This window comes from Heterodontus francisci, chromosome 2, assembly GCF_036365525.1.
Source record: "Heterodontus francisci isolate sHetFra1 chromosome 2, sHetFra1.hap1, whole genome shotgun sequence".
NCBI classification, from domain to species: domain Eukaryota; kingdom Metazoa; phylum Chordata; class Chondrichthyes; order Heterodontiformes; family Heterodontidae; genus Heterodontus; species Heterodontus francisci.
In genome coordinates, this window is record NC_090372.1 from 42,524,013 (window position 1) to 42,551,362 (window position 27,350).

At 42.0% G+C, this 27,350-nt stretch overlaps 1 protein-coding gene across 3 annotated transcripts in view; it reads right to left on the reverse strand.

Moving 5' to 3' along the window:
- LOC137384042 (F-actin-uncapping protein LRRC16A-like) overlaps positions 1-26,754 on the reverse strand; it is a 488,125-nt gene extending 461,371 nt beyond the window's left edge. For 2 of the 3 annotated variants that reach the window (XM_068057622.1, XM_068057608.1), the window contains exons 1-2: positions 26,368-26,754; positions 25,843-25,940 (exon numbers count right to left, since the gene is read on the reverse strand). In XM_068057622.1, the coding sequence (XP_067913723.1) occupies positions 25,843-25,940; positions 26,368-26,407 (138 nt within the window). In that variant the 5' untranslated portion in view covers positions 26,408-26,754. The remainder of the gene's footprint in view (positions 1-25,842; positions 25,941-26,367) is intronic. The other variant, XM_068057615.1, reaches the window with a different exon arrangement.
- Positions 26,755-27,350: the final 596 nt, after the last annotated feature.

Here is a 27,350-nt window from a genome sequence, read left to right on the forward strand (position 1 = left end):
TTTCTACGCCAATTTATCTGGACTTATAACCCGTAACTGCTGCCTTCCGTGTTGTTTCAGTCGCTGTGAGGCAACTATGGAGTGACCTCTCCATGGCGCATGCCTGGGCAAATTTATGGAGGTTGAGAGTTGCCCAGTCGTCAAAACCCCCCTCTCGGCCTTTCTGGTGGGGTCCAAAGGAGTGCAGGACACGACGTTTGGCACCAGTATGGCTGCAGGAACTGCCGGAAACATGCCAAAGGTGACACATGACCGCCTACGGGGTTCCGCTCCGGATTTTCTGTTAGGGTTTACTCCCTTAGCCTTGGTCTCTCCCGAGACGCCCACAAGGCAGTGGGGTTGTTGGGGCCCCTACACAGGTGTAGGATGGTGCCGGTGGGAGGAGGGGATGCAAGGGGGAGGGGTAGAGGGAGGGGGTGGGGGGGGGGGGTGCAGGGGAAGGGGGTGCGGGGAACCAAAACCTTATACACAACATATATATATGAAAGTACATAAAATTCATAATACAAACAAAAATAGCCAGTAAAAATCACAGAATTCACATTTCGTACAATAAAGAATGCTTATTTGGGCCACACAACCTTAGCTTGTGCTTCTGCTCTAATGTTTTACTCACATGTTTCTTATTTCTCTCTCCTGGTTTAATTACTTTATAGCTTTTTCTTTTCCTTTTACCTGTAGTGCCTAAAGCACAATTTCTAACTGTTACTCTATTCTCTTCAATTTTGTTAGTTTTTGAACTATTATTTATACTACCTTTTCCACCTGAGCCCTCCCCCCACTTACTAGTTTAAAGTCCTTTTGATTACCTTATTCACCCTTGCAACTAGAACCCTGGTCCCAGCTGGGTTCAGGTGAAACCCAGCCCAATGGTATGGTTCCTTCCTGTCCTAGTACTCGTGTTAGTATCCAAAGAAATGGAACCCCTCTTTCCCACAGCTTCCCTACAGCCACATGTTCACCTCCCTAATCTGCTTATACTTTTGGTAATTTGCACGTGGCTCGCATAACAGTCCAGAGATCATAACCCTTGAGGTCCTGCTCTTAAATTTAGCTCCTGATTCCGGATACTCTCCAAAAAAGCTCTCTTGCCTATTCTTCCCTGAGTAATCTCAGGATTGCTATCAGTGTCAATGTACGGCATCAGATAAGGAGAGACAGGTGAAAATATGGCTGGAGAGATGATATCGGAAGAAATTTCAGATTTCTTACACTGCGAGATCATTTTGGTAAAGGAGGAAGTTTTTCAGGAAGGATGGATGTCACCTAGATGCAGAGCTCTAGTGGTTGTAATACAGCCCAAAGCTAGTGGTGTGCAGTTTGTTACCCTCACAGGTGGCTAGTCTCAGTCACTTAATGATGTTGCTTCTGTTGTGGCTGTTCTTGGTCAGCAGAGTTCTAGCCTGCTGGATCCTTCGCACAAGCTGTGATGTTGGCTTGATTGCTCCTCTCTCTCTCTCTCTCTCTCTCCCCAGAGAGCTACCTTTTAAAGGTAAAAATCTCTCACATTAGCTTGTTAGGTGACAAATGGTTCTCTCCCCTGTTGTAACCACACAATAGGCCAAGATGTGATAACCATGGCCACCGTTTGTTGTTTGACTGGGAATCTTCTATGATGTTGCGGCGTTACATCTTATTCATCTTGGTTTGGCTATGTCTCCAGTATCCTCTGTTAATCCATTCAAATTGATCAGAATCATAAATATGCAATAGTTCCTTTCAAGTTCAAAGGGGTTCTCCCCAGAGCTATTTCAGACAAGGTTAATGAACCTCATCCTTGCAGATGAGTTTGTGGATTTTCAGTACAGGAGAGGTCACGTGGACCCTGCTTCATTTTTACTGTGTATGTGTGTCCATGTTCTAGTGACTTTTGTTTAGTAGTTGACTTTTTTAAATTCATAATTCTTCCATTTCATTGCCACGGAAGGAGCCGTGAGGAAATAAATAAAGGAGTCAGTGATTCTGAAGATGCAAATTTTACAGGCAGCAGTTAACACCTGGCAACAATGGAAGGCCTAGGTGGCTCTGCAGAAATCAGACATCTGGACTTTGCATATTGGAAAAGGACAATAAGCTATGGATGTTTGATTCCAGATAAATGTAACAGACTCTCTCAAGGCAGACAGACTGTAGAGAAGACCAGCAGTGGCAACTACTGAGGGCAAGGGATGCGGAGGGGGGGGGGGGGGGGGCGAGGGACGCGGAGGGAGGGGTCGAGAGCACAGTAAGGGGTAGGGGGAGGGGTTGGAAGTGGGGGGAGAAGAGGGGAGAGAGGGTGGGAGAGAGGGGCGTGGAAGGACACATAGCACTTGCTCTCGGAAGCCTGATACAGTGAAAGGCTGCGAAGGCTTGAACCTATTTTGAAAGCTGAAGTTTGCAGAGAAGTAAAAGCCCAGCAGGATTACCAGGAATCACGTTATTCATGGACGTCCGGGTTGAAAGTGCTTGGAGAGGTGAGTGAAGAGAACATTGATTTTGAAATGGTCTTGGAGATCCAACCCACTGCAATTGGCAGGAGTTTGGGACTTATAACAACAAAGATTTCAACATCAAAAAGGACTGTGTAACATGCAAGTGTGAGGTTAAGTATTTTAATAAGTAAATACCTTTCTTTGTAGTTTTGGGTATCAGCTACTTACAAAGTACTCTTTAGTTTATTTAGTTTAGTTGTTAGAATAAAAATCTTAAAACATGAAATCTTGTTGTGTAATTCTTTAAAATTAGTCTTGGATTCATATCTCATACTTGAATGTTAAAGGTCTCACTGAGGTCATAACAATGGAATAAAAATAACACTGATGTACAGTGCTCCACTTACACCTTTAGGGTATTTTACAATGAAGCTTTAATTTGGTGTTACCCATATGGAGAAGCATCAATTTATTATACCTCCTTTATATCGGATATAGTATTAGAAAGAGATTGATTCTGGCACGAAATCACTTTCCTCTCCTACTGCTGAAGAAGGCACAAAGGAATCTGCGAATAGTCTTTTGGACCCCTTAGTCTGGTGTTACAACCAGGTGAGAAAGGGGTCTCGGGGTTCCCTGTCAGCCTTTGCCTGGTTTAACCGTAACAGGGTTTAATTTTAAAAACACCGTGTTTTAGCTCACTCCTCAGTGAATCCTTGTTCACTGCTTTCCAATTGCAAGGCAAAGAAATCAAATCAGACAGGTTTTCTTAGATTAAAGAAGAAAGGTGGAAGTTTATTCATCTTAAACTCCAATCCGGTTAACGATTACGAACAGACAATGCGACCATGCTAGCATGCATACACGATAATCACACGTGAAGATAGAGACAGAAAAAGTAGAAAGAATAAAGGGAAAAAGTTTAAGGTAATATCTGATCGTTAATTACAGTCCTTTAAGTTCAATGTGGAGTCTTTGGTTGCCGGTAAGTCTTGCTGTTTATTGGGGCCCAGTGCACACTTCAATTTGTTTCGATGTAGGAGTCTTTTCTCTCGAGGTTTAAGCGACTTCAGTGGGTCCGGAGGCTTGTAAGAAAGCGAGAGAGCGCCAGCCAGATGATAGCTGTCTTGTTCCAGGTTCAGTTACAACCTGCAGTCTGACCAAATTGTCCTGTGTCTAGTTCAAAAAAAACTTGGACCAGCAGGTTAGTCATGTGACCAGCTGGTTTAACCACTTCTGCTTTTGTGGATTCCAAAGCTCTCGGTGGGGGGTGGGGGGGGGTGTAGTGCTGTCTCTTACCCCGACAAGCTGTGGATCACCATTGCCCAGCCCAATCTCTGTTTCTTGAATCAGTGAGCAATTCTTTTGTCTCTCCAAGCACTGTCTCTTAGTATGCAAATGTCCTCCAGCCAAGGGTCTGGTGATCTCTTTTTAACCAAGTAATTTCTTCACTCCAGCAACAGTTTAAAATTAATGTTCATATGACGAAACTAATATGCCTCATTCTTGGCAGGTGGGGGGTCTTCATGACACTGGAGATCTCCTCGCGGTATGCAGACAGTCCAAAGGAATACAAAGCGAGCAAATGAAGTGTAAATATTCAAGTATAGAAACTGTAGTGCACAGTTTCTCAGTAATGCAGTAAAGCAATACAATAGGCACCGATATAGAGTCACATTTGTGATGTTAGCACCATACAGCAGGAAGATATAAACCCACTTTAAAAGGATGTGAGTTTCAATGACTTAACCACATACTGCTGTCATTAGATTTTTTTTACCTTCTGTTATCTGGAAGGCCTTTAACCTATTAAAAAAATTGTATCAACAGTTATCACCTAATCATCTCCTGACAGTCATCAACTTGTTTCAATCTAGTATCCTGCATCAAGCTTCTTCACTCCCCATCACCGTAGTTGCTCAAAAAATAAAAATTATTTGCTGTCACCTATTTGTTTTCACTTACACTTTTTGTAAAAAGACACTTTTGATCCATCACCACATCTTGGATCTTAAAACACCAGCGCCATATAATGACCATCTCAAACAAGTGAAAGCATAGTTATCTCCCCAACCTTCAACGGCACCATTGATGACAAATCCCTACTGTTAATATATTGGGGGTGAAGATTTACCAAAAGCTTAATTGCAGCAGTCATAACACACGGTTCTAAGAGGAGGGCATAAGCTGGGTATTCTGCAACATTGTCCCAACCAGTGATTTGCCACCACCCACCCTGGACCATGTTCCCTCCACTATCTGAAAAAGTTAGTGATGGAATGCTCACCACTCACCTAGATGATTGCAGCTGCAAAACACGAGAGAAGCTTCACACCATCCCAATCAGAAAGCAGTGTGCCCAATTGGCATGCTAGGAACTGGACTCAATATGTACTCCCACAATGGCCTTTGACAGCAGTAGACACTATCTACAGTATGCACTGCAGCTACCCACTATGGTTAATCTGACAGCACCTCCTTCCCCTCTGACATTTATCTGTTGTCAGCTCAGTGTGCAATGGAAATTATAAGTCAATAAACAGGTTGAGGAGTGAAAACTACTTTGAAGAAGTTCCAAAATTTTGACAGCATTGCCTCCTTTTTCTGTTAAATAGCCAACATTTTTCCATAAATTTCTTATTCACCTTAGTGATTAGAACACAATACAAATTGGTTGTTTTTCTGTAGCTCTGTTCATAGACAAAAATAAGGAAAATAATTGTCTCACGCAATTATTTTTCTGTCCATTTCCCACTAAATCTGTTTCTCTTCTGGTCTCTTGCTCCCCTCTCTCTGTCTACATCGCTCTCAAGCCTCTTATCGGTCCCCAACTCAGTTCTTATTCACAATTTTGACATCTTGGGGAAATCGTAAATATTTTCTGAAAATGCTTATGATTTTACTTCAAATATTGAATAACTGAAATCCAATCATGAGGGAAACTTTCAAGAAAAACTGGTCAGAGATTAAGACCAAGAACAATGTTTATTTCCAAATTCCAGCAACTCAACTTGGAACTTAACAAGAGGGAAGACATGCCCCTAAACTTTAACTTAGAGAAGCATAGGATGGTTGCTCTGGTTACTATATTTTGAAAACTTCATGAGTGCTAGAAAAGATAGACAAGTGATCGTACAAGGTCATGGTCAGAGATAAGTCAACAAAGTGTCTAATATAACAAAAGTGACAAGACAAAAAAAATTAAAAGTGATGGGATGAATACGTTAGCAAGAATATATGACTAATTAGAATATGTGATGTGTCATAAATGAGGCCGAATGAATAAGTGCAAACTAGGTCAAAGCTCTAGTGTCCTGTAGTTGCAATAATATATATGAAAAGTAATTATTGAATGTAATTGCAGGTAGATTGGGGTTAAGCAAGGATACTTAAGAATATAAAACACATCAATATAATGTGCAGTGCATCAGAACACCAAGTAATAATAGAGTTGCTTGCTCTCATTTGTGACTCAACACATACAAATTATTGGCAATGTAAGTTAGCTGACCTCAGCCAGGGAACCCAGCCAACTGAGTTGCTACAAATGTCCTCAGTGCCCCTAGATTAGCATGGGATGGGAGCAGGGAGAGAAAGAGGGGCAAGAAAAAGAGAAATCAGCTGGCTTCTGTTAGGAAGCACATAATGGTGGATATCAGGTGAAGTCAGGATCCAGCCTGAACTGTGATGCCCACGTCTGTATAAGCTTATACCTGAAGAACGAGTAAGGTACCAGAGACCAACTAGTACTCACAGAATGATAACACTAAGTAATTATCTTCAGGGTGAGATTAAAAATCTGGTGAAAATATTAAACAAACATGCACTAATAGAATTTGGAAACAAATTAAGTAACGTTAGAAAACTGGCCCGTCAGCAGCATGAAAAGAAAATTATCTACACTCATTACAAGTTCCAAAACTATTTATCACTGCAATGCAAAACAGGCATTTTTGTTTTGTTTTTTTCACTGCTTCTTAGACACTTAATCAAGACAGTCAATTTTACTAGATTGTTTCATAACATTGAATCATTTGTAAAAACATGCATTTTTAATTTAAAACTGTTAACAAAGTTTTAAATTGGATCAGAATTCTGATTCAGAAGGAATTCAAATTAATCTAACTTGTTTTTACGTGAATGAACCATCAAGTTTCATTGAACTAATATTGATGTATATTAAACAACAAATACTATACTGGCAAATAGATTACACATCCAACCTGGAGGTATCCATCAGCAGAGAAGCCTTCCAAACACAAAACTTAATTTAAACATTGGTAGAACTGCAATAATGCAATAGGAACCATAGAGTCAGCAAAAATCAAAAATCTTGTACTGCCACTTGCACATCATTTTCAGGAACAGGAAGGAGCAGGAGGAAGGATTTATATAGTACTTTTCACTTCCTCATATAAGTTTTTCAGGGCTGAGGTAGCTTCTGGCCAAAAAGGAAAACTGAACATGACTCCAGCTTGATTCGTCACCAGAACTCAAATGGGTGGGGGGGGCAGGGGGGAAATTGACAGGTCACCAACATCAGACCAACAATCTTCACTTGGAGCCCAAAATGTTGAAGACACAGCATTTCTAAATCTCTGCATAATGTAGTATGCTTTGTCCTGCTGCTCTGCACCCATTATCGACTGTGCCAGTCCAGTTTCTAAGGATGGCCTGTTCACAAAATGGTCAATGTTTGTCATCTCACAATTGCCTGAATAAAACTAATAATAGTACTCATTCCGCAAAATAGCCTTGAATAGTTTGCACACGACCACTTCGATGAATTGCGGTCAGCTGGTCATCCCTCCTGTTATCGTCAAAGCAATGACAGATGAGCCTCTTAACAGCCAGCCTTAAATGACGATGGGAAAGTATCCATTGTAAGTAAATTATATTTACATGGCAAGGCACCTACTATTCAATACTGCAGTTCTTACCCAATCCTTCATTAAATTCTCAGTTGCTCACCACTTTTCCTGAGTGTATGCCAGTTAGGAATTCCAAATTATGGCAGTGCTTTCATTTCAGCATCACCAATGATGGCCACTTCCCATCATCTGCCGTGGTTACCAAAATTATTGTCGAAACTGCTTTTCACTGTCTGTAATCATAGAAATAAAAAGGGATATAGGCTCCCTGTTTCCATTCATTATGTTGCTGGTTTTGAACTCCTTGCCTATTTGATTCATCACAATCATACTAGCATGTTCCCAGTTTCATCTCAGTCAAAGGAATTATTGGCTGATGGTTGCATCACGTCCTAAGGCAAATGGCCAATGCTTGACTCACCTTGTACTCCTAAGCAGAAACATTTCTGTCCTACGTGGTTTGTTACGTTTTTGCCGAAAGTCGCCAATTGTCCATTGCACTGCTATTTCATTCATGTTTTGCATGCATTGCTTCACTTCATACTCAAATTTGTGGATAAACCCTTTGTTTATGCACTGCAGATATTTCAGAAAGAGAGTGGTCAGCTAGTCTTATCTTCGCAACTCACAGCACAACTGTGTTCCCGTTCTGCAGAAACGACAAAGATTACAGTGTGCTGTTGACTTCTTCTTTAGGCTGTGCTTCCTTTCAATGTTTCTCATACCAGTTAAAATGCTTCATCGCCTAAATCCTCTCTCATCAATCACATCGGTGGCCGTGCTGAAGTGTTCAAATTTAGTAAATTGAAAAGGCTGAAGCCATTAGAAAATGGAAATCCTATTTATAAGACATAACCAGCATTCAAAATTTAAAAAGCATTCTTTAAAAAAGTGCAGCCTATATCCATGTCAGCACTGTACAAGAAATGATGATTCAGTCTCCAATTTAATGATGTGCAATGTGAGTAAAGATTAGATCATAAAGGTCACCGCCATTATAATATTAACATTCGTTTACATTTCATTTAATACATTTCTTCACAAGTTTTTTAATAACAAATAAGTGTCAGTTATTCGGTCTGCTGGGAATACTGCATCAAAATTAATTTAATTTTTCAAACACAATCTATCCTCCATTTTCCCAGAGCACACACCTGCTTCAAAGCAACAACGAAGGGTCAACATCCAACTTCACATCCGTAGTGATAGAACATTGGATAAAATTACACGAGATGCCAGTCTATGCAGGAACGCCACTACCTAAGTACTGTGGAGTTATTATTTTTAAACACATGCACCGGCATTTTCCTTTTCCCTGCCTGCCCCACACAAACAACTGGAAGACATATGCAAGACTACTGAAGATGGTTGTGAAGATCTTTGCTGATAAAACTAAATCTACTCATGGGAATGCCAATTGGATTCTTTGCCCCCGAGCTGGGAATGAAATAGGTCATTATTCAGAAGCCCTGATGGAAAGTACACATGTGGACACAAGTATGCTCAGCTGCCAGCCATCAACGGAACAGTACCTTAAAAGAAAATCACTGCCTTTACTGAAAGGGGGAGGGGCAAAATAAATAATTTTGTGAAAGCAGTGCAATTTCATAAAAATTCATAATCATAGAACACTCTACTGTCCTTGAAATCACATGGGATTTTTAATCCCCATCTAAACTAGTGGAAATGGTATAGGATGCTGGCTTAACACCTTGCCTAAAGGACAGCATTCCTAACAATGCACCACACTCTTACTACTGCAGTGTTAACTTAAGTTACAAGCTCAAATTCCTATAGTAAGGTTTGAGCAGCCGTTGATAAACAGGCAACAGCACTACCAACTAAAAGAGCCGATCTGTACAAGAAGAGTTCGAAGTTCAATCCCTGACCTGTACTGAATTATCTAACCACAGTTGCTGTGGCTTCATAATGGTGCAAAGGACCGAAGTAATGGGAGTGGAATCAATTCAGGTCCAACTGCTTTCATAGCTGAACTCAAAGTGCGGACAGCAGGCAGCAGCACATACCCTGTCAGCCACTGCCTAAAATCACGTATCGATTGGCCATTTCAGCAAGACAGAACGCTACTCTTCGCTACGCTGTGTGAAGAGTAGAACAGTAAATAAACAAAAAGCTTTGAATAGAAAAAATATCAAAATTATTTAACTTTTCCTTCTGTAAAACCAGGTAAAGCTTTTACTTTTAAGTTTATGAAGGGAGCTCACTTTAGTGACATTTTCAATAATCAGTACTGATAGCGAAAAATGTTTTAAGATTTAGCTTGGAATTGGCTTCTTTAATTTGTCTGCATGTAAAGGTTTCACTCAGAAAAATAATGTCCCAATTTAACTTGATACACAGTTGCATCGATAAATCAGTTATTAGCTGAGCTATCTGCTCAAGGGAGGAGCCAAGCCACTTAATTCAAATATAAACATGCTTTATCATTTGTTCAAATGTGTGCACTATTGGCTTTATTTAAATTCACAAAGCCATGCTAACTGCTTTGACGCTATTTAATCAGCCTGCCTTCTCCAAATCAATGAGTCGTAAATTTCAAAAGGAAAGACCAACCTAGCTGGATACTTCTGCAAATGCTGAACAAAAATCAGATGAACTACAGTTAGAAAAAGTTAGATTATAACTTCAAAATGTTGTTAGCTCTAATATTTTCACATCCTATTATTTTAACAAATCTGTTTGGAGTAGGTTAGAGTTATGCTGGTGTCTTTCAAAACCGAGGAGGATCCTGTGCCATTCACAGGACAGAAACAGCAATTTAATTAATCTAACGAGAGGTTTTCTGCTCATTATCCAAGGCAGGATATCAAAATTACCCACACATCAGGGAACACACAGAACATAGGGAGACAATGATCAACTGTGAAAGTATTCTATAACATGGATGCCAAAAAGACAGTAAAAAGGATAAAAGAAACCTAAAACTAACACTGCCATCATCCACGACTGCTTAAACATAACTGAATGCACCTAGCAAAAATAATCACTAGATCCCACCACATAAATGCAAAACAGTCTTGGGTATGGATGACTACTTTTATGTTTTCCCCCCCCACAAAAAAGCTTTCTTTTTCTCTAATTTCCAACACCATCAAAACTCCCCCTCTCGCCCCGCCCACCGGCCCTGAAACTGATTCACTCTAGCATACAGATTCAAAAGCACCAGCAATCTCTGATAGATCACCAAAGTGGCCATTCTTTATCTGCAAGCTCAAACATTAAGGGGAGGGCTGATTTTACTTTAGGCACTAAAGAGCCTCCAAGATGTCCAAAATAGGTTCTTGAGTTGCAATGCTGGTTTAGTCGGCCTTTAAAACAAGATACATATTGGTAAAGGAGTTGAAGTGCGCACTAGGAATGGCTGCCCCAAGAATCGTTAAGGTTCCCGGTTGACAAATAAATTGCCTGCTAGCACGCATTAAAGATGCAATTTTGATGGCTAGTGCTTCAATTAATGACCTCTCATAATAGCAACCAACCGAACAGGAGCAAAGAAGTGATTGTTGAGGATTGCTAGCACTTCTCAAAGCCATACTCAGCTTTCACTCTTCACTCGCTTGCAGGAAATGAACGGTGTTAGGAGATTTTTGAGACACACCAGGAGACTTTCTGGGTCACTTTATCAAGACTTCAATACACTCAGTACTTTTCCCAAAAATTCTGATAGCTTCACCTAAAGAGAGCGAGTGTTCAGCTCCTCTACTTTATTGGAAACCTCATAGGAGTCACCAGGAAAAAGGGAGTGCTTGGTCATGGGCATTTTTCGAGGGCCCCCTTAATCTGAAGGCAGGATAGGAGGAGGAGGTGGTGATGAGGCCAGGCAGAGCAATACCAACTACTGCGGGAGAGCGGGGCAGGAGGGAAAGGTGGGCTCTTCCTCCCCTGCAGGTAGATAACATCCCTCCTCCTCTGGACCTCCAGTGTCGTGCCAGAGAACCTGTGCGCCCTCTCCCTCGGTTCCGAAGGCATCCTAAAACAATCCATTACCTCAGCCAGCACACTCTACACCTTCAGTGGAAGAGGGCGCATGGGGACTGCATACACCTCTCCACAAAAATTGCTTCGAAACAGTGTTCAAATGCTAAACCTGCAGATGTTGGTTTTAGTGCCTCCAGACATATTTAAATCATGGTATTCATCAAATAACCCCAAAATTGCAGGCTAAAGCCAGACTTTCAAACAGGTGTATCTTATTAACACAGCACCTACCTAGGCCTGGACAACGTATGTCAGCCAAGAGCGACGCCTCAATTCATTCCATCTTCGCTGCCTCCACAGAATCCTTGGCATCAGGTGGCAGGACCGTATCTCCAACACAGAAGTCCTCGAGGCGGCCAACATCCCCAGCTTTTTCACCCTACTGAGTCAGCGGCGCTTGAGATGGCTTGGCCATGTGAGCCGCATGGAAGATGGCAGGATCCCCAAGGACACATTGTACAGCGAGCTCGCCACTGGTATCAGACCCACCGGCCGTCCATGTCTCCGCTTCAAAGACGTCTGCAAACGCGACATGAAGTCCTGTGACACTGATCACAAGTCGTGGGAGTCAGTTGCCAGCGATCGCCAGAGCTGGTGGGCAGCCATAAAGGCGGGGCTAAAGTGTGGCGAGTCGAAGAGACTTAGCTGTTGGCAGGAAAAAAGACAGAAGCGCAAGGGGAGAGCCAACTGCGAAACAGCCCTGACAACCAATTTTATCTGCAGCACCTGTGGAAGAGTCCGTCACTCTAGTATTGGCCTTTATAGCCACTCCAGGCGCTGCTCCACAAACCACTGACCACCTCCAGGCGCTTACCCATTGTCTCCCGAGACAAGGAGGCCAAAGAAGAAGACCTACCTAACGCCTGTTTTCATCCTTTCACCAAAATAACTCCGAGGTCCCTCTGGATGCTGACAAATGTTCTGTGCATTTCCAGAATTACATGTTTTTATGTCCGAGGTTCAGCACTTGGCTTTTTTCTAAATCTTTACTGTCCACAAGCTGCTTGACCATCACAAACAAACTCAAATCTGTCCTCACTTAATATCCAGGCACACAAATACATTTGCCTACTTCCCAACTACAATAGCTCCCCAGGCGGGGCATTAATCCTGGTCATATTCTCTTTTCATGGCTTAGAGATATAGAAGAGAATTAGATTATCAGTAATGAGATCAGCTAACTCAACATAAACTAGAATTGAATCTGGGACCTTCCTGGTCTGTCAGACTCTACCACAATTTAAGCCCGTTGAAGGATCCAACTCTTAAAAAAAAATATATAGGTCCCTAAAGATTAATCTGTTTAACTGGAAGAAAAGAAAAACTTACCAGACTAAAAGCCTCTGTAAAGTTTTTTTATTCGTTCATGGGATGGAAGAGTCAGTGGCAAGGCCAGCATTTGTTGTCCACCCCAGGTTGCCCTGAAGTAGTTTGCGGTCAGGCGTCTTCTTGAACCACTGCAATTCCTCTGGCGTAGGTAAACTCACAGTGCTATTAGGAAGGGAGTTCCAGGCTTTTGACCCAGCGACAGTGAAGGAACAGCAATATAGTTCCAAGTCAGGATGGTGGGTGGCTTGGAGGGGAACTTGCGCCTACAGCCCTTGTCCTTCTAGGTGGGACAGGTTGCGAGTTTAGAAGGTGCTGCCGAAGGAGCCTTGGTGAGTTGCTGCAGTGCATCTTGTAGATGGCACACACTGTTGCCACTGTGCGTCGGTGGTGGAGAAAGTAAATGTTTAAGGTAGTGTATGGGGTGACGATTAACTGGGCTGCTTTGTCCTGGATGGTGTCAAGCTTCTTGAATGTTGTTAGAGCTGCACTCATCCAGGGAAGTGGAGAGTATTCCATCACGTTCCTGACTTGTGCATTAAAGATGGTAGAAAGGCTTTGGGGAGACAGGTGGCGAGTTATTTGTCACAGAGTTCCCTGACGTGCTGTTGCGGCTGCAGTATTTATATGGCTGGTCCTGATAGGTTTCTGGTCAATGGTACCCCTCAGGATGTTGATGGTAGGGGTTTCAGCGACGGTAATACCATTGAACGTCAAAGGGAAATAGTTAGATTCTACTAATATTCAGAAGCCCACCGACTCCCACAGCTACCTTAACTACACTTCTTCACACCCTGCCTCCTGTAAGGACTCCATTCCATTCTCCCAGTTTCTCCATCTCCGATGCATCTGCTCTGATGATGCAACCTTCCATGACGGCGCTTCTGATATGTCTTTTTTCCTCATACTAGGATTCCACCCCACTGTAGTTGACAGGGCCCTCAACTGTGACCGGCCCATTTCCCACACTTCTACCCTCACCCCTTCCCCTCCCTCCCAGAACCACAACAGGGTTCCCCATGTCCTCATTTTCCACCCACCAGCCTCCACATCCAAAGGATCATCTTCCACCATTTCCGCTTTATCTTTCACCACATTAACACACCCTTTGCCTTTGCTCCATGACTTTCTGGTCAGTTATTCTGTGTGACCTTCATTCCTATCAACACCATCCCTTGTGTTATCTTTTGCCCCACCCCTGCTTTACTTGCTTAAAACCTATTACCTTTCTAACCTTTGCCAGTTCTGATGAAAGGTCACGGACCTGAAACGTTAACTCTGCGTCTCTCTCCACAGATGCTGCCAGACCTGCTGAGTATTTCCAGCATTTTCTGTTTTTATTTTAGTTAGATTCTCTCGTTTGAGATGGGTATTGCCTGGCACTTGTGTGACAGAAATGTTACTTTATGTTGGCTGAACATTTTGTTTAGAGGATGAAAATGCCTGCATCATTTTTGATGATCACACTCAACTGCTTCAACATAATTTAAAACATTGTATTATGGAGCTTTTCATTCATTTTCTTTTCAGCCCTCTAACTGCTGTTTGTAGCAATCTTAATCGAGCGACGTATGTAGCCTTCATGCACCCACTTCTACTGAGTGTGTAGAGACCTTTGGAGGGATACTGATCACTTCAATGGAATACAATTTCTCCATTGTGCCAGCCACACTCAACCACATTACCCAAGTGGCTATTGAACACAAGAACTTGGAGCAGGAATAGGCCATTTGGCCCCTCAAGCCTGCTCTGCCATTCCATAAGATCATGGCTGCTCTGATTGTGGCCTCAAATCCACATTCCTGTCTGCCTCCCATAACCCTTGACTCGCCTGTCTATCAAGAATCTTATCTGACTCAGCCTTGAATATATTCAATGACCCAGCCTCCATTGCTCTCTGGGTAAGAGAATTCCACAGACTAATGACTCTCAGAGAAAAAAATTCTCCTCATTTCCGTCTCAAATGGGAGACCCCAAATTTTTAAACTGTGTCCCCTAGTTCTAGTCTCTCCCGTAAGGGGAAACAACCTCCCAGCATCCATTCTGCCACGCCCACTCAGGATCTTGTATGTTTCAATAATATCACCCCTCATTCTTCTAAACTCCATTGACTATAGGCCCAACCTGCTCAACCTTTTCTCAAAGATAACACCTTCATCCCAGAAATCAGTCGAGTGAACCTTCTCTGAACTCCTTCGAAGGCAATTATATCCTTTCTTAAGTAAGGAGACCAAAACTGTACACAGTACTCCAGATATGGGGCTGGATTTTACATTGGGCAGACGGGAGCTAGCCACCAACTTTTCAGTCGGTGGCGAACCCTTCTGCCTAGCCTGGGGATCCGTCCCGCATTTTACGGGTCCCCAGGCTTTAAGTGTTCCAAGGCGGGACTTCCTGTCCCGCCTCATTGAGCTGCCAGCCAAATCAGCAGGCCGGCAGCTCTTAGTCCCAGCAGCGCCACAGGGAGTGATGGCCACTGCTGGGACTGCAGCCCAGCCGACAGCGGATGAAGACATGGAGCCAGGATGTCAACTGAGTTTTGGTTGTCTCGCCAGGGTTAATTCATCGGGACAAAAACAAGAAATGCTGGATTCACTCAGCAGGTCTGGCAGCATCTGTGGAAAGAGAAGCAGAGTTAACGTTTCGGGTCAGTGACCCTTCTTCGGAACTGACAAATATTAGAAAAGTCACAGATTATAAACAAGTGAGGTGGGGGTTGGGCAAGAGATAACAAAGGAGAAGGTGCAGATTGGACTAGGCCACATAGCTGACCAAAAGGTCACGGAGCAAAGGCAAACAATATGTTAATGGTGTGTTGAAAGACAAAGCATTAGTACAGATTAGGTGTGAATATACTGAATATTGAACAGCAGCAAGTGCAAACCTGAAGAAAAACAACCTGAAAAAAACAGTGGGTAAGCAAACTGAACAAACTAAGATGAAATGAAATAAATGCAAAAAAAGATTGTAAAAAATGTAAAAAGGAATGTAAAAAAAAAGGAAGAAAAAATAACTAAAAATGAATGTAAAGTGGGGGGTTGTCATGCTCTGAAATTATTGAACTCAATGTTCAGTCCGGCAGGCTCTAGTGTGCCTAATCGGTAGATGAGATGCTGTTCCTCGAGCTTGCGTTGATGTTCACTGGAACACTGCAGCAATCCCAGGACAGAGATGTGAGCATGAGAGCAGGGGGGAGTGTTGAAATGGCAAGCAACCGGAAGCTCAGGGTCCTGCTTGCAGACTGAGCGGAGATGTTCCGCAAAGCGGTCACCCAGTCTGCGCTTGGTCTCCCCAATGTAGAGGAGACCACACTGTGAGCAGCGAATACAGTATACTACATTGAAAGAAGTACAAGTAAATCGCTGCTTCACCTGAAAGGAGTGTTTGGGGCCTGGGATAGTGAGGAGAGAGGAGGTAAATGGGCAGGTATTACACCGCCATCGGGCCCTGGCAAGGCAAGGGTCGTCGTTAGGCAGGAAGGGGAGGGGGTGTTGGTTCCTGGGGGCAATCTTCAATTGGGCACCCTGTGCCCAGTTTTCAGGGCCCAACCCCTAGCTTTTACCTGGCAGCCTTTCCCGACTCCAGGATGCCCGTTTGCCACGCATAAGATCAGCGTGGAAGCGAGCAAAGGCCCTTAACTGGCCATTAATTGGCAACAAGGGCCTTGATTGGCCTGGGGCAGGAGACCTGCTTTTCGCTACCCACCCCCCTACGTACTGTGGGGCAGACGTGGGAGCGGGTCAGGAAGGCCTACCGGAGCCTCCCATTCCATTTTACGTCATCCCCCCGCCACCATCCAGCTCGTTGGGATGGCGTAAATTTCCAGCTATTATCTAAGGCCCTGTGCAGATGTAGCAACACTTACGTATTTTTATACTCGATTCCCCTTGCCATAAATGCCAACATTCCACTTGCCTTCCTAATCACTTGCTGTACCTGCATACTAACGCTGTTATGTACCAGGACACCCAGATCCCTTTGTACACTTGAGTCATGCAGTGTCTCTCCATTCAAATAATATACTGTTTTTCTATTCTTCCAGCCAAAGTGGACGAGTTCACATTTTCCCACATAATACTCAATCTGCCAAATCTTTGCCCACTCACTAAACCTACCCAAATCCCTTTGCAGACATTTTGTGTCTTCCCTCCACTATTTAGTATAAAGACCTCTCTACCGCCCAAGTTATACGGCTTGCCAGAATACTGGCCCCAGCACGGTTCAGGTGAAGACCATCCCAACCATACAGCTCCCACTTTCCCTAGTACCGGTGCCAGTGCCCCATGAATCGAAACCCATTTCTCCCACACCAATCTTTGAGCCACACATGCAACTCTCTGATCTTATTTACCCCATGCCAATTCGCTCGTGGCTCAGGTAGCAATCTAGAAATAATCACCTTTGTGTTTCTGCTTAATTTAGCTCCTAGCTGCTCATATTCCCCAAGCAGAACTTCTTTCCTAATCCTATCTATGTCATTGGTACCCACCTGGATCATGACATCTGGTTTCTCCCCCTCCCACTGCAAGTTCCTCTCCAGCCCTGAGCACATATCTCGAACCCTGGTACCAGGCAGGCAACACAGCCTTCTGGACTGACTCGCTCGGCTGCAGAGAACTGCATCTATCCCAAGGTATATTGTCCCTTACTACCACTACATTTATATTTAGGCTGTGGTTGCGGACACTGCAACCACTAGGTGGCACAGTACCAGCACATGTGCAAATGCAGACTCTTCCACTGAAACGTCACTGTCTGCAACGTTCAGGCTGCTGCCAGGATTAAAGATGGCACTGCTCAACTTATCACAGAAAAACAGGACAGAACTCTGGTATGACACTACCATTGAAATTTGGAATGTAAAGCAACTTTCTATAGGACGGTAAAGTCAACATTTACACTTTGAAGCTTTTGAACAAAATAACTGAATTTCTGCAACCCCCATTCTCCCAATCCATACATTCACACGCTACAGCCTCGCCGTTTTCCCCCTCCCTCAGCCGCTCTCTCTGGACCTCGCCACTGCTTCCCTCCTTCCCCTCCACTGATTGTTCCCCCCTGCCACCCTGTTCTCCAGCCACCTGCTCCCCCCCACCCTACTCCTTAGATGCTAGCTGCAGGCTGTACCACTTCCCACCTCTCAGCTGGGGGGGGGGGGGGGGGAGCGGGGAGCAAGCGGCTTCAGAGTGGGATGGGGTGGGAGCAAGTGGCCAGAAAGCTGGGGGGGGGGGGGGGGCCAGTTGGGAGGAGGGGGAGAAAGCGTTGAAGCCTGGAGCGAGTGGCCAAGAGGGGACAGCGGCCACTGGGGCAGCAGTAGCCGATGGGGGTGAAGCGGGCGAGGCAAGCGAGTCACTGCGCACGTGCCAATTAGTCCTGGCAAGACGTAGGCTGCATATGCGCAGCGTCTCACTGAGCGCAGGAGACCGTTTGCACACGTGCGCAGCTTGGAGCACTCTGATGACGTCAGCGGGCGGCTGCGTTGTCAGGAGTCACTTTGTTCTATCTACTCCCCCCCATTTGGATGGCTCTCTGTACCACAATGCCATGGTCAGTTCACTCAACCGCCCTGCAGCCTCTGTTTTTGACCAAGAATCTTGAACCAGTTGGACAATTACAAGGGCTGAGGCTCCTCCAGTGCTACCTTCTCAGTTCCCATAACTGCCTCATTCACAGTCACACCCTCCTGTCCCTGACCACAGACAAAATCAGAACACCTTAGTCTAAGCGGAATGACTGCCTTCTGGAACAAATCATGCAGGTAATTTCCCCCTCCCTCATGAATCAGTGTCCAAAGCTTAGCCTCCAGCTCATTTACTCTGAACCAATGTTTCTTCAGCCGCAGACACTTACTGCAGATGTGGTTGCCGTGGATCATACTGGCATCCATCAGTTTGCACATATAACAGCTACAACACAACACCTGCCCTGCCAACCTTATTGTGTTTCAATTAATTATTTTCTTAATTAGATTTTAATTAATGCCTCTAGGCCTGCTTGTGCTTATATTATTATTTCAATTGTTACATTTAGCCCGATTAAAATTCCCCAGTTTAGGGAAGAGAAAAAAAAAGAGAAAATACTCACCAACCACTTGCCTTCTTTCCAGTTATGTCACACTTCCATTTTCTTTACAATGCTCTGAACGCACAGACTCGCCCCCCCCCCCCCCAAGCTCTTCAAACTATTGCTCAGGTGTGCTGCAGGCCAACACATTTCAGTCAATGTGTCGGATAATTTTATAGTCTTTGGAAATTGGGTAATATGTACTTTGGCAATAATTTATGAAGAACACTTTGTATGCACTTAAGTACAAAGGCAACTATTATTCTATTAAAAAATCCATGTACATGTCCAGATAATACAGATACAAACCAGTCCTAAAATGCTGTACACCTCTGAGCTGCGGCCTAAAACTAACAAGTGCACTTCAATCCCTAACCAAACAACTGATCACTGAATGACTCGAGCCTGTTTAAGGGCACAAAGTGTAACTATTAAAATGGACAAAGTTTATCTTTACCAGAATGATGCACTGTTATCAGATGGCGTAATCCTTCTATTCTTAAAAAACATCTTCTGACTTAACATTCACATGTTCAAGCAGATTCATGCAATAATAGCTTCAAAAATTAATCCAAAAAATATCAAAATGCAATGAGCCAAACGCACAGTATTACATTTTTGTTTTCCCTATTTTGTTTCTGTGATCCTCAAGACTTATGAGCAAAATCTCCAATGTAGAAGGAAGGTTTTTCAAGTGAACCAACAGTCAGTATATGCAGAGATAAACAAACATGTACAAAAATTTCCCAACCACCATTTTCCCAAATAGAATATTATGACCAGTGAAGGATAACATTTTGCAGTACAAATTCAATTTTTCACTAAGGCAAAATAGACCAGCAAGATTCAAATGATTTCATTTTGTTCCGAAAACAATACCAGAAAGCAGATGCTTACCTTCTTCCTCCACAACACTACCACCACCTCAGTGTATATGTCAATGAAACGCTCACCCATGCCTGGACTATATGAATGCTCTCCTGGCGAGCCTCCCATCCTTTACTCTCCACAAACTGCAGCTCATCCAATATTCTACTGTCTCTGAACCTGCACCATATTCCACTCACCAATCACCCCTGTACTCACTGACCTACTTTGACTCCCAGTCCCCCAATTCCTTAAATTTAAAATTTACATCATGTTTAAATTGTTTCAGGCCTCACCCCTATCTCTGTAACCTCCTCCAGGCTTATAACATCACTCAAACGCTCTACTTCTCCAATTCTAGTTTCTTACGCATCCTCCCACCATTTTACACGGCCATGTCTCTGTAAAGCATCTTGGCATGTTTTTCTACATAAATGGTACTATATAAAATGCAAGTTGTTTTAATCTATCATAAATATAAATCTTACACAAGTCTTTTTTGAGCATATAAATATTAGGAAGCCCATTCTGCTCTCCTTCTCTACCACCTATGAAAAGTTCACTAAATTATATTCCTAAAAAAAAAAATCATATTCCAGGCAGAATTGCATTAATCTAGGGCTCTTCAACCTGGAGTTACAAGCAAAAAAAGACAAATTGGCAGATCCATTATGATCCCATCCAGGATGGATTCAGAACATAAAACAAATGATCCTTTGACAACACGGTGCACTTTAAGCAACCAGCTAACATTCCACCTTAAAATAAATATAAATGGAATATAATAGCTTCCAAAAAGAAGATGGAGCAACCCATACAAAATCTAACTTTAAAGCAAACATGCAAATTAAAATTTGTCTGCTCAGTTGAGTATTCAGCCAGGCATGAAAAGGTTTTTTTTGAAAAAAAAAAGTTAGGTCAACATTAAGTACAATATGAAGAGATCTCTATTATACTGGTTTGCTATATTTGGCAAGGAAATTGAGCTTCACATTTTACTAACTAGATTCTCATCCATCAGCATAGCAGGCAGATATGCAGCATCATGGTCAGTGCAAGAATATAAACCCTTCTATATTTTGGAAACTTTCTAAACTGAATATTAGAAAATTGTAGAAAGCAATCAAATCCATTTTTGGAGATGCTCACCATGTGACTTTGAAAGCTGAAAAGTCTTTCAGTGCTTCAAAATGTAAAAAGCTGAGGATTTACTCTCATAAAACCCATTATTATTTCAACAGAATTGTATGCAAACAAAATACAAGCATTGGTACACCAAGAATAGTATCAAATGCTCATCACAACATTGTAAACACTGATACACTGACTGGAAGTGTTGCACTACCATTTACATGCGGACAAGGCAATGACATTCTGCAAAAAGGTGGTAAAGCCAGCTGTCATTACAAGTTAAAGATATGCTATAGTCTAGACTACTAACACTTGCTATAACCATTGAAAAATCATGATCCAAAAGTTACAAAATCAGAGGCGTGGGGAAGGAAGGCCTGAATGGAATGGGGTGCAATAATAAATGTGAAAATACATCCATGGGTGAGAACTTTACAGGCCTTTGATCAGTTTAGGTACTCATGATATAGTTTGTTGATTCAACCTTAAAATGGTTTTATTGACAGCCAAATAATTACAAGCATCACTGGAGTTTCAGTAAAGTACAAGGGCTAGATTTTTTCAAATTAAAATTCTTTGTGAAAAAACACCCAATATTACATAATTATGTATTTTATCCTTAAAACTGGAGAGAGCATTAAGATAAAGTGTAGGCATTTTCAGGTCTCTCAAAAGCAGTCATGCTGGTGGGAGGAATTTAAAAAGTGATTAGGTTATTAGACAAGAAACCTAACGCACAGTACTAAAGTCCACTGGTTTGAGTACAATTCCCATACTCTCAATAAGGCTGATGACGAGATGGCATATTGTAGTATGTTAATTCTGATATAGTTACAAACGATATACAGATGAATAAAGTGTAATGGAGATGTTTATCATAAAGCATATTAAACTATGATTTTGATACAGTAGCCTTAGTTTGTTGCTTTATATTCTATATTCATTCAATCATTACACTTGAGAAAAAAAACTAAGGTTGCTATGTAAATGCAAATTATCAGAACATCTCAAATCATTCCACAATCAATTAATTATTCTTGAAGTCTAACAAATGTTGTGGTGTAACCAAATGTGCCAATAAATTATGCGCAACAAGGCCCCAAAATAGTTAATAAAATGAGTGATTTTTCAGTGGTGTTGTTGCAGGGAGATTTACGGCATGTGTTCAGGTAATTCAGGTAAGTTAAATCATAAAACTGGAGCATTTGTAGAACCGGAGAAGCAACTCAACTTTAAATGCCAAAACAACATTTGTTTTAGAGTGTCTTTCAAAAGTACCTCAAGGATCAGATCAAAAATGTTGCTGAAATTTGTTTATGTAATTATTCAGGACCAGGAAACTAGAAAAAGTAATAATCCATCTAATAACATCCCCCAATGCACTAGTCAAGTCTACCTGCCCCACCTGCATTCCATTACAGCAAAATTTCAGAACACATTATTGGTCACATTCAAGCATATTGTAAACAAAAAGACTTTAGGTAAAATATATAAGCTCAATTATAAATACAAATCCCTAACCAAAATGGGTTGTATGAAACAAGTAAGCGTGGTCCAAGTACTTTTTAAATAGGCACCAGCACTACACAAATAATTCATTGAAAAGGTATACAAAAAGTTTTATTGGAACAAAATTATTCAAAAGTTCAAGTCCAAAATATGTTTTAATATCATTTTAATGGTTCTATCCATCGGAAATTTGTCCACAGTTGCAGTGGTCCAACCAATTTCAATGGAACTGGTTATCTGGTGCTCACTACATTGCTGTTTTGGGATCTTGCTGTGCAGAAATTGGCTGCCGCTTTTCCTACATTACATGAGTGACTACCCTTCAAAAAGTATTTCATTGGCTGCACAGCATTCTTGGAAGCCCTGAAGTCGTGAAAGGCACATCAATTATTTGTGAAGTACAGCACAGAATACAAAAATACTATTATTGGTGTACCCATTCAGGTCATAGTAAGTTCATCAACAAAAAACTTCTGCGTGTGTGTACAAGGCAACATGTATGCAGAGCATTCCAGTCTATCAACACGTAAAGCTAGGAGCATGCAATCAGGACCTACACTTCTCTCATATTTTAAAATTTATGAAGCATTAAAACACAACTTCACATTGGAGTAATGGTACAGCTGTTGCAAACTTCTACCAATGTGAGTCAGCCTTCTGCATGGGGTCTTTGCTTTAACGTACTGTTTATCCCAAGTGCAAATCTTACTCTGGAGTTATACCAACACTTTCACACCAATGCCCACATGAACGGTTTGTGTCAAATGCAGAAGTCACAGCTTAAATCTAGCTGAAATGTTTCTATAATTAAATATTATGTGACAATTTCATTCACTAAACCTACTGTCCCAGAAAATACCTTCCAGTAATATTCTTTTCCTGACAGATCTCTATCTTTATCTGATTACTCTTGTGAACTTCAAAATTATAAGTTCAACTTGTAGACTGCAAAATACTTCTGAAATCCATATGCCAACAGTAAACATGGCACAAAAACAATTGATGAAACTAATGCAAGTTAAGCAGTTCTTCAGGCAAACTAATAACACAGCTACAATTTAAAGATTTGATCTGCATCAAATGCAAACCTATCTGAAAACTACGAAACAGAACCACATATGTCACTCCATAGCATGTTGATGTAGCAGTTTTTCATCTCTTTCCTGTTTTATAAATAATTTGCATGCAAGCTATTAAGTCCATTCTCTCCCATGCTCTATTGGAGTAAGCGCATTTATTACTTGCTCTCCCCATTCCCTCTCCTTTTGCAGTTTGTCATTAATTATAATTTCCCAAAGTACAATTTACACCTAACAAATTAACCTGTCTTTTCTCTTGACAGATGCTGACAAATCCATTGTGTACTTCCAGCATTTTGCTTTTTATTTCATACTTCAGCATTAATTATCTATTCAATATGATGTAATTGCAAGAAAATGCCGAAAGTCAAAACACCTTCACAATGCCAAAGGGAACCCGCTATATAATACCTACAGTAAATCAGCACCATATTAAGAATCTTATATCATTATGACAACATTTAGTATTGGAATTTTGTTCCTGCCAATCACCACTGAGGGTGCATAAACCCCCAATAGATAGATTTTGTTTGGCAAGAGTATTAATGGATATAGAACCAATGGAGTTAAGATACAGATCAGCCAAGACCTTAATTGAATGGTGGACAGGCTAGAGAGGACAAATGGCTTACTCCTGTTCCCATATTCATAAAGCTTTAGGAATAGCTATAATGGGGAACCAAGGGTCTAGCAGGAATGAGGAACTTAAGAAAATCAATATAATAAAGAAATAGCACTGGAGAAATGAATAGGACTAAATGGCGATAAATCCCCTGGGCCAGACAATCTACATCCTCGGGTTTTTAAAAGAGATAGCTGCAGCGATAGTGAATGCATTGGCTTTGATATTCCAGAATTCCCTAGATTCTCGAACAGTTCCGAAGGATTAGAAGGTGGCAAACATAACCAACCCTGCTATTTAAGAAAGGAGAAAGAGAGAAAACAGGGAACTATGGGCAAGTTAGCCTATCAGTAGTAGGCAAAATGCTAGAATCCATTATTAGGGATGTGATAATAGGGCCCTTAGAAAATCATATGATGATGCAGCGTCACAATTTATGAATGGGAAATCATATTTGATAAATTGTTACATTTTTACAAGAATACAACTAGTAGGTTGGATAAGGGGAAACCAGTGGATGTAGTGTACCTGTATTTTCAAAAAACGTGCGATCAGGTGCCACACAAGAGGTTATTACACAAAATTGGGACTCATTGGATTGGGGGTAATATATTAGCATGGATTGAGGATAAGTTGATGGACAAAAACAGAATAGGAATAAACGGGACATTTTTGGGTTGGAAGGCTGTATTTAGTGTGGTACCGAAAGGATCAGAATTTGGGCCTGAACTATTTACAATCAGCATTAATGACTTACATGAGGGACTGAGAGTAGCGTTTCAGAGTTTGCCTATGGTACAAAGCTAAGTGTGAAAGTAAACAGTGAGGATTACACAAAGAGGTTGCAATGGGATATAGACAGGTTAATTGAGTTGGCAAGAACATGGCAGATGGAATACAATGTGATGTGTGAAGCTATCCACATTGGTAGAAAAAAGCAGCATATTGTTTGAATGATGAGAGATTGGGAAATATTTGCATTCAGAGAGACTTGGGTGTCCTTGTACATGAATAACAGCAAGTAATTCGGAAGACAAATGGTACGTTAGCTTTTCTTACAAAGGGATTGGAATATAAGAGTAAAGAAATCTTACTCCAATTATACAGGCCACACGTGGAGTAGTGAGTGAAGTTTACCTAAGGAGGGGCATGCTTGCCCTTGAAGGAGTGAAACAAAGGCTTACTACACTGGTTCCTGGGATGAGGTGATTGTCCTATGAGGAGAGATTAAGTAGACGAGGCTTACATTCCCTAGAGTTTAGAAGCATAGAGGGTGATCTAATGGAGACATATAAAAATCTTAAGGGGCTTGACAGGGTAGATGCTGAGAAAATGTTTTCTCAGGCTGGGGAGTCGAGAACACAGCGTCACAGTCAGCCATTTAGGACTCAGACGAAGAGAGATTTCTTCATTCAAACGGTTGTGACTCTTTGGAATTCTCTACCCCCAGTCATTGAGTATATTCAAGACAGACAATAGATTTTTTAGGTACTAGGGGAATTAAGGGATTACAGGAACAGTGCAAGAAGGTGGAATTGAAGTAGATCAGCCATGAATGGCAGAGAAGGCTGGAAAGGCCAAATGGTCTACTCCAGCTCCTATATATGTTCTTAACAAAATACCCCCCCCCCCCCACCCACCAATTCTGCATTCCCATTTAACCCCCAACTCAGAGTATCAATTACTACAGATGCACATCTACCAGACTAGCAAATCAAAAATATATTTTCTTCTAAGCACTTACTGTTTCGGTTTGATATCTCACTATAACGATGCAGTAAAATTAATCATATTTTGACGCAACAAACTTGGAAGTGCGCGTTAACAGAGGGTGAAAGAGCTGCGTCTGATTGCACATCAGTTTATACAGTATTGCAATACTGAACATTGTATCGACAGGAGAACGAACGAGGAAATAAGTGTCCTGAATGCATTTTATGATTTTATTGTCGTTGATCACTCACCAAAACTTTATTTTCCACTTTGTCGCCTTTGACTTCGAGTTTCACCTTCTTCTTCAAGATGATTTTAATCTTCCTCCCGATAACATCCCTGACGCTCTCTGTGAAATAGTAAGAGATCGCTAAATAAAAAAAGTCGCTCATTTTCCATGTCGTGACCTTAGAAATCAATTGCGATTTGCTCTTTCATTTGTCTTTTTCGAAGTAACCTGACTTGCCCGCCCTTGCTTAATTCCATACATAAGCAAGATCGAATTCTTAAGTCACCAAGAACATGACAAACTCCGATTAAAACACATGAAATATTAACCATACTCAAAAATAGGGAGTATAGTTAGGTTAATACGACACAAGTGGATAAACAAACGCACGGTCTATCCTCTGGATAGCACGACAGAAAACATATATATATATATATAAGCCCCACTAAAAATTAAAATCTATACAATTCCAGTCAGCTTGTCTGCTTTCCCATCGACATAAAACATCGCCCCGTTTGTCCTTTCGAAACCTGAACTGGCTCCTTACCTAGCAGCTCTTTCGGAACCTCGGAAGCGTCTTCGCTCATATTTTCCAGTAAAGGACGCGGGGCTGCTGTGTGAAAGTTGGCTTGTACTGGTTGCTTGTAGGCGTTGTGAAGAACGCTCGGCGGTTACATTATCGCCCAGTTATATTGTTGCTATGTCTCAGTATTCCACAATGTAGCCTTTTCTCTCTCTCTCTCTCTCTGTCTGTCCTTGGGTTGTTCCTCCTGGTGAACGCTCCACTTGCTTTTCGTTTGCCTTCCTCGCCTGTAGATGCCTCAGTGACTGGCTTTACTACTGTCCAAACCCTCGCCCCTCTACCAGCATCTTACACCTCCAGCCATTCACATTGATCGCAGACAGGTCTAGGCGGAAGGACAAAACCGCAACACTCCACCCCCTCAGCTCGCGAGATCTTGTCATGGCCGGAAATCCCCGAATCCCTCAACACTTCACACATACACACACAAAAGGCGTCTCCCGAGTGGGAGCAGAGACAGCCGCAAATCAGTGCACTCAGTCTCCTGGGCCTTTCTGAAAGGGAGGACGTCGCCACCTGCTGTTCTGGCACTCCCTGTAACAACAGCTTTTTGGTTAAAATGATTAATCATTGTTAATGGTTGTTCAATAATAACCGCAATTAATTTAAAATAAATTGTATTTTAAAGAGAAATCTTGATCTAAAATCTTCACTGAACTGAGGTGTTTAGATACAATTCGTTGAGCCTGTTACAAAATTGAAGCCTCCATGAGAAATTAAACCTATGAATTTCGCTGCCTTGTAGTGTTCGATCTGTCCATTGAAACGTGTCGGAAAGGGATTGGAGGGTATGGTGTTAAATATAGACAGAGAGCAACTATGCAGGTTACTTCTGTGCTCTTGGGGCCATAGATCTGTGCCATTAATGGGAAGCAACTGCCTAAGCTTGAATAAGTCTAAGTGTCTTGGGGAGAGGTGGGGAAAGTTTTGCAGCGCTTACCTGCAGG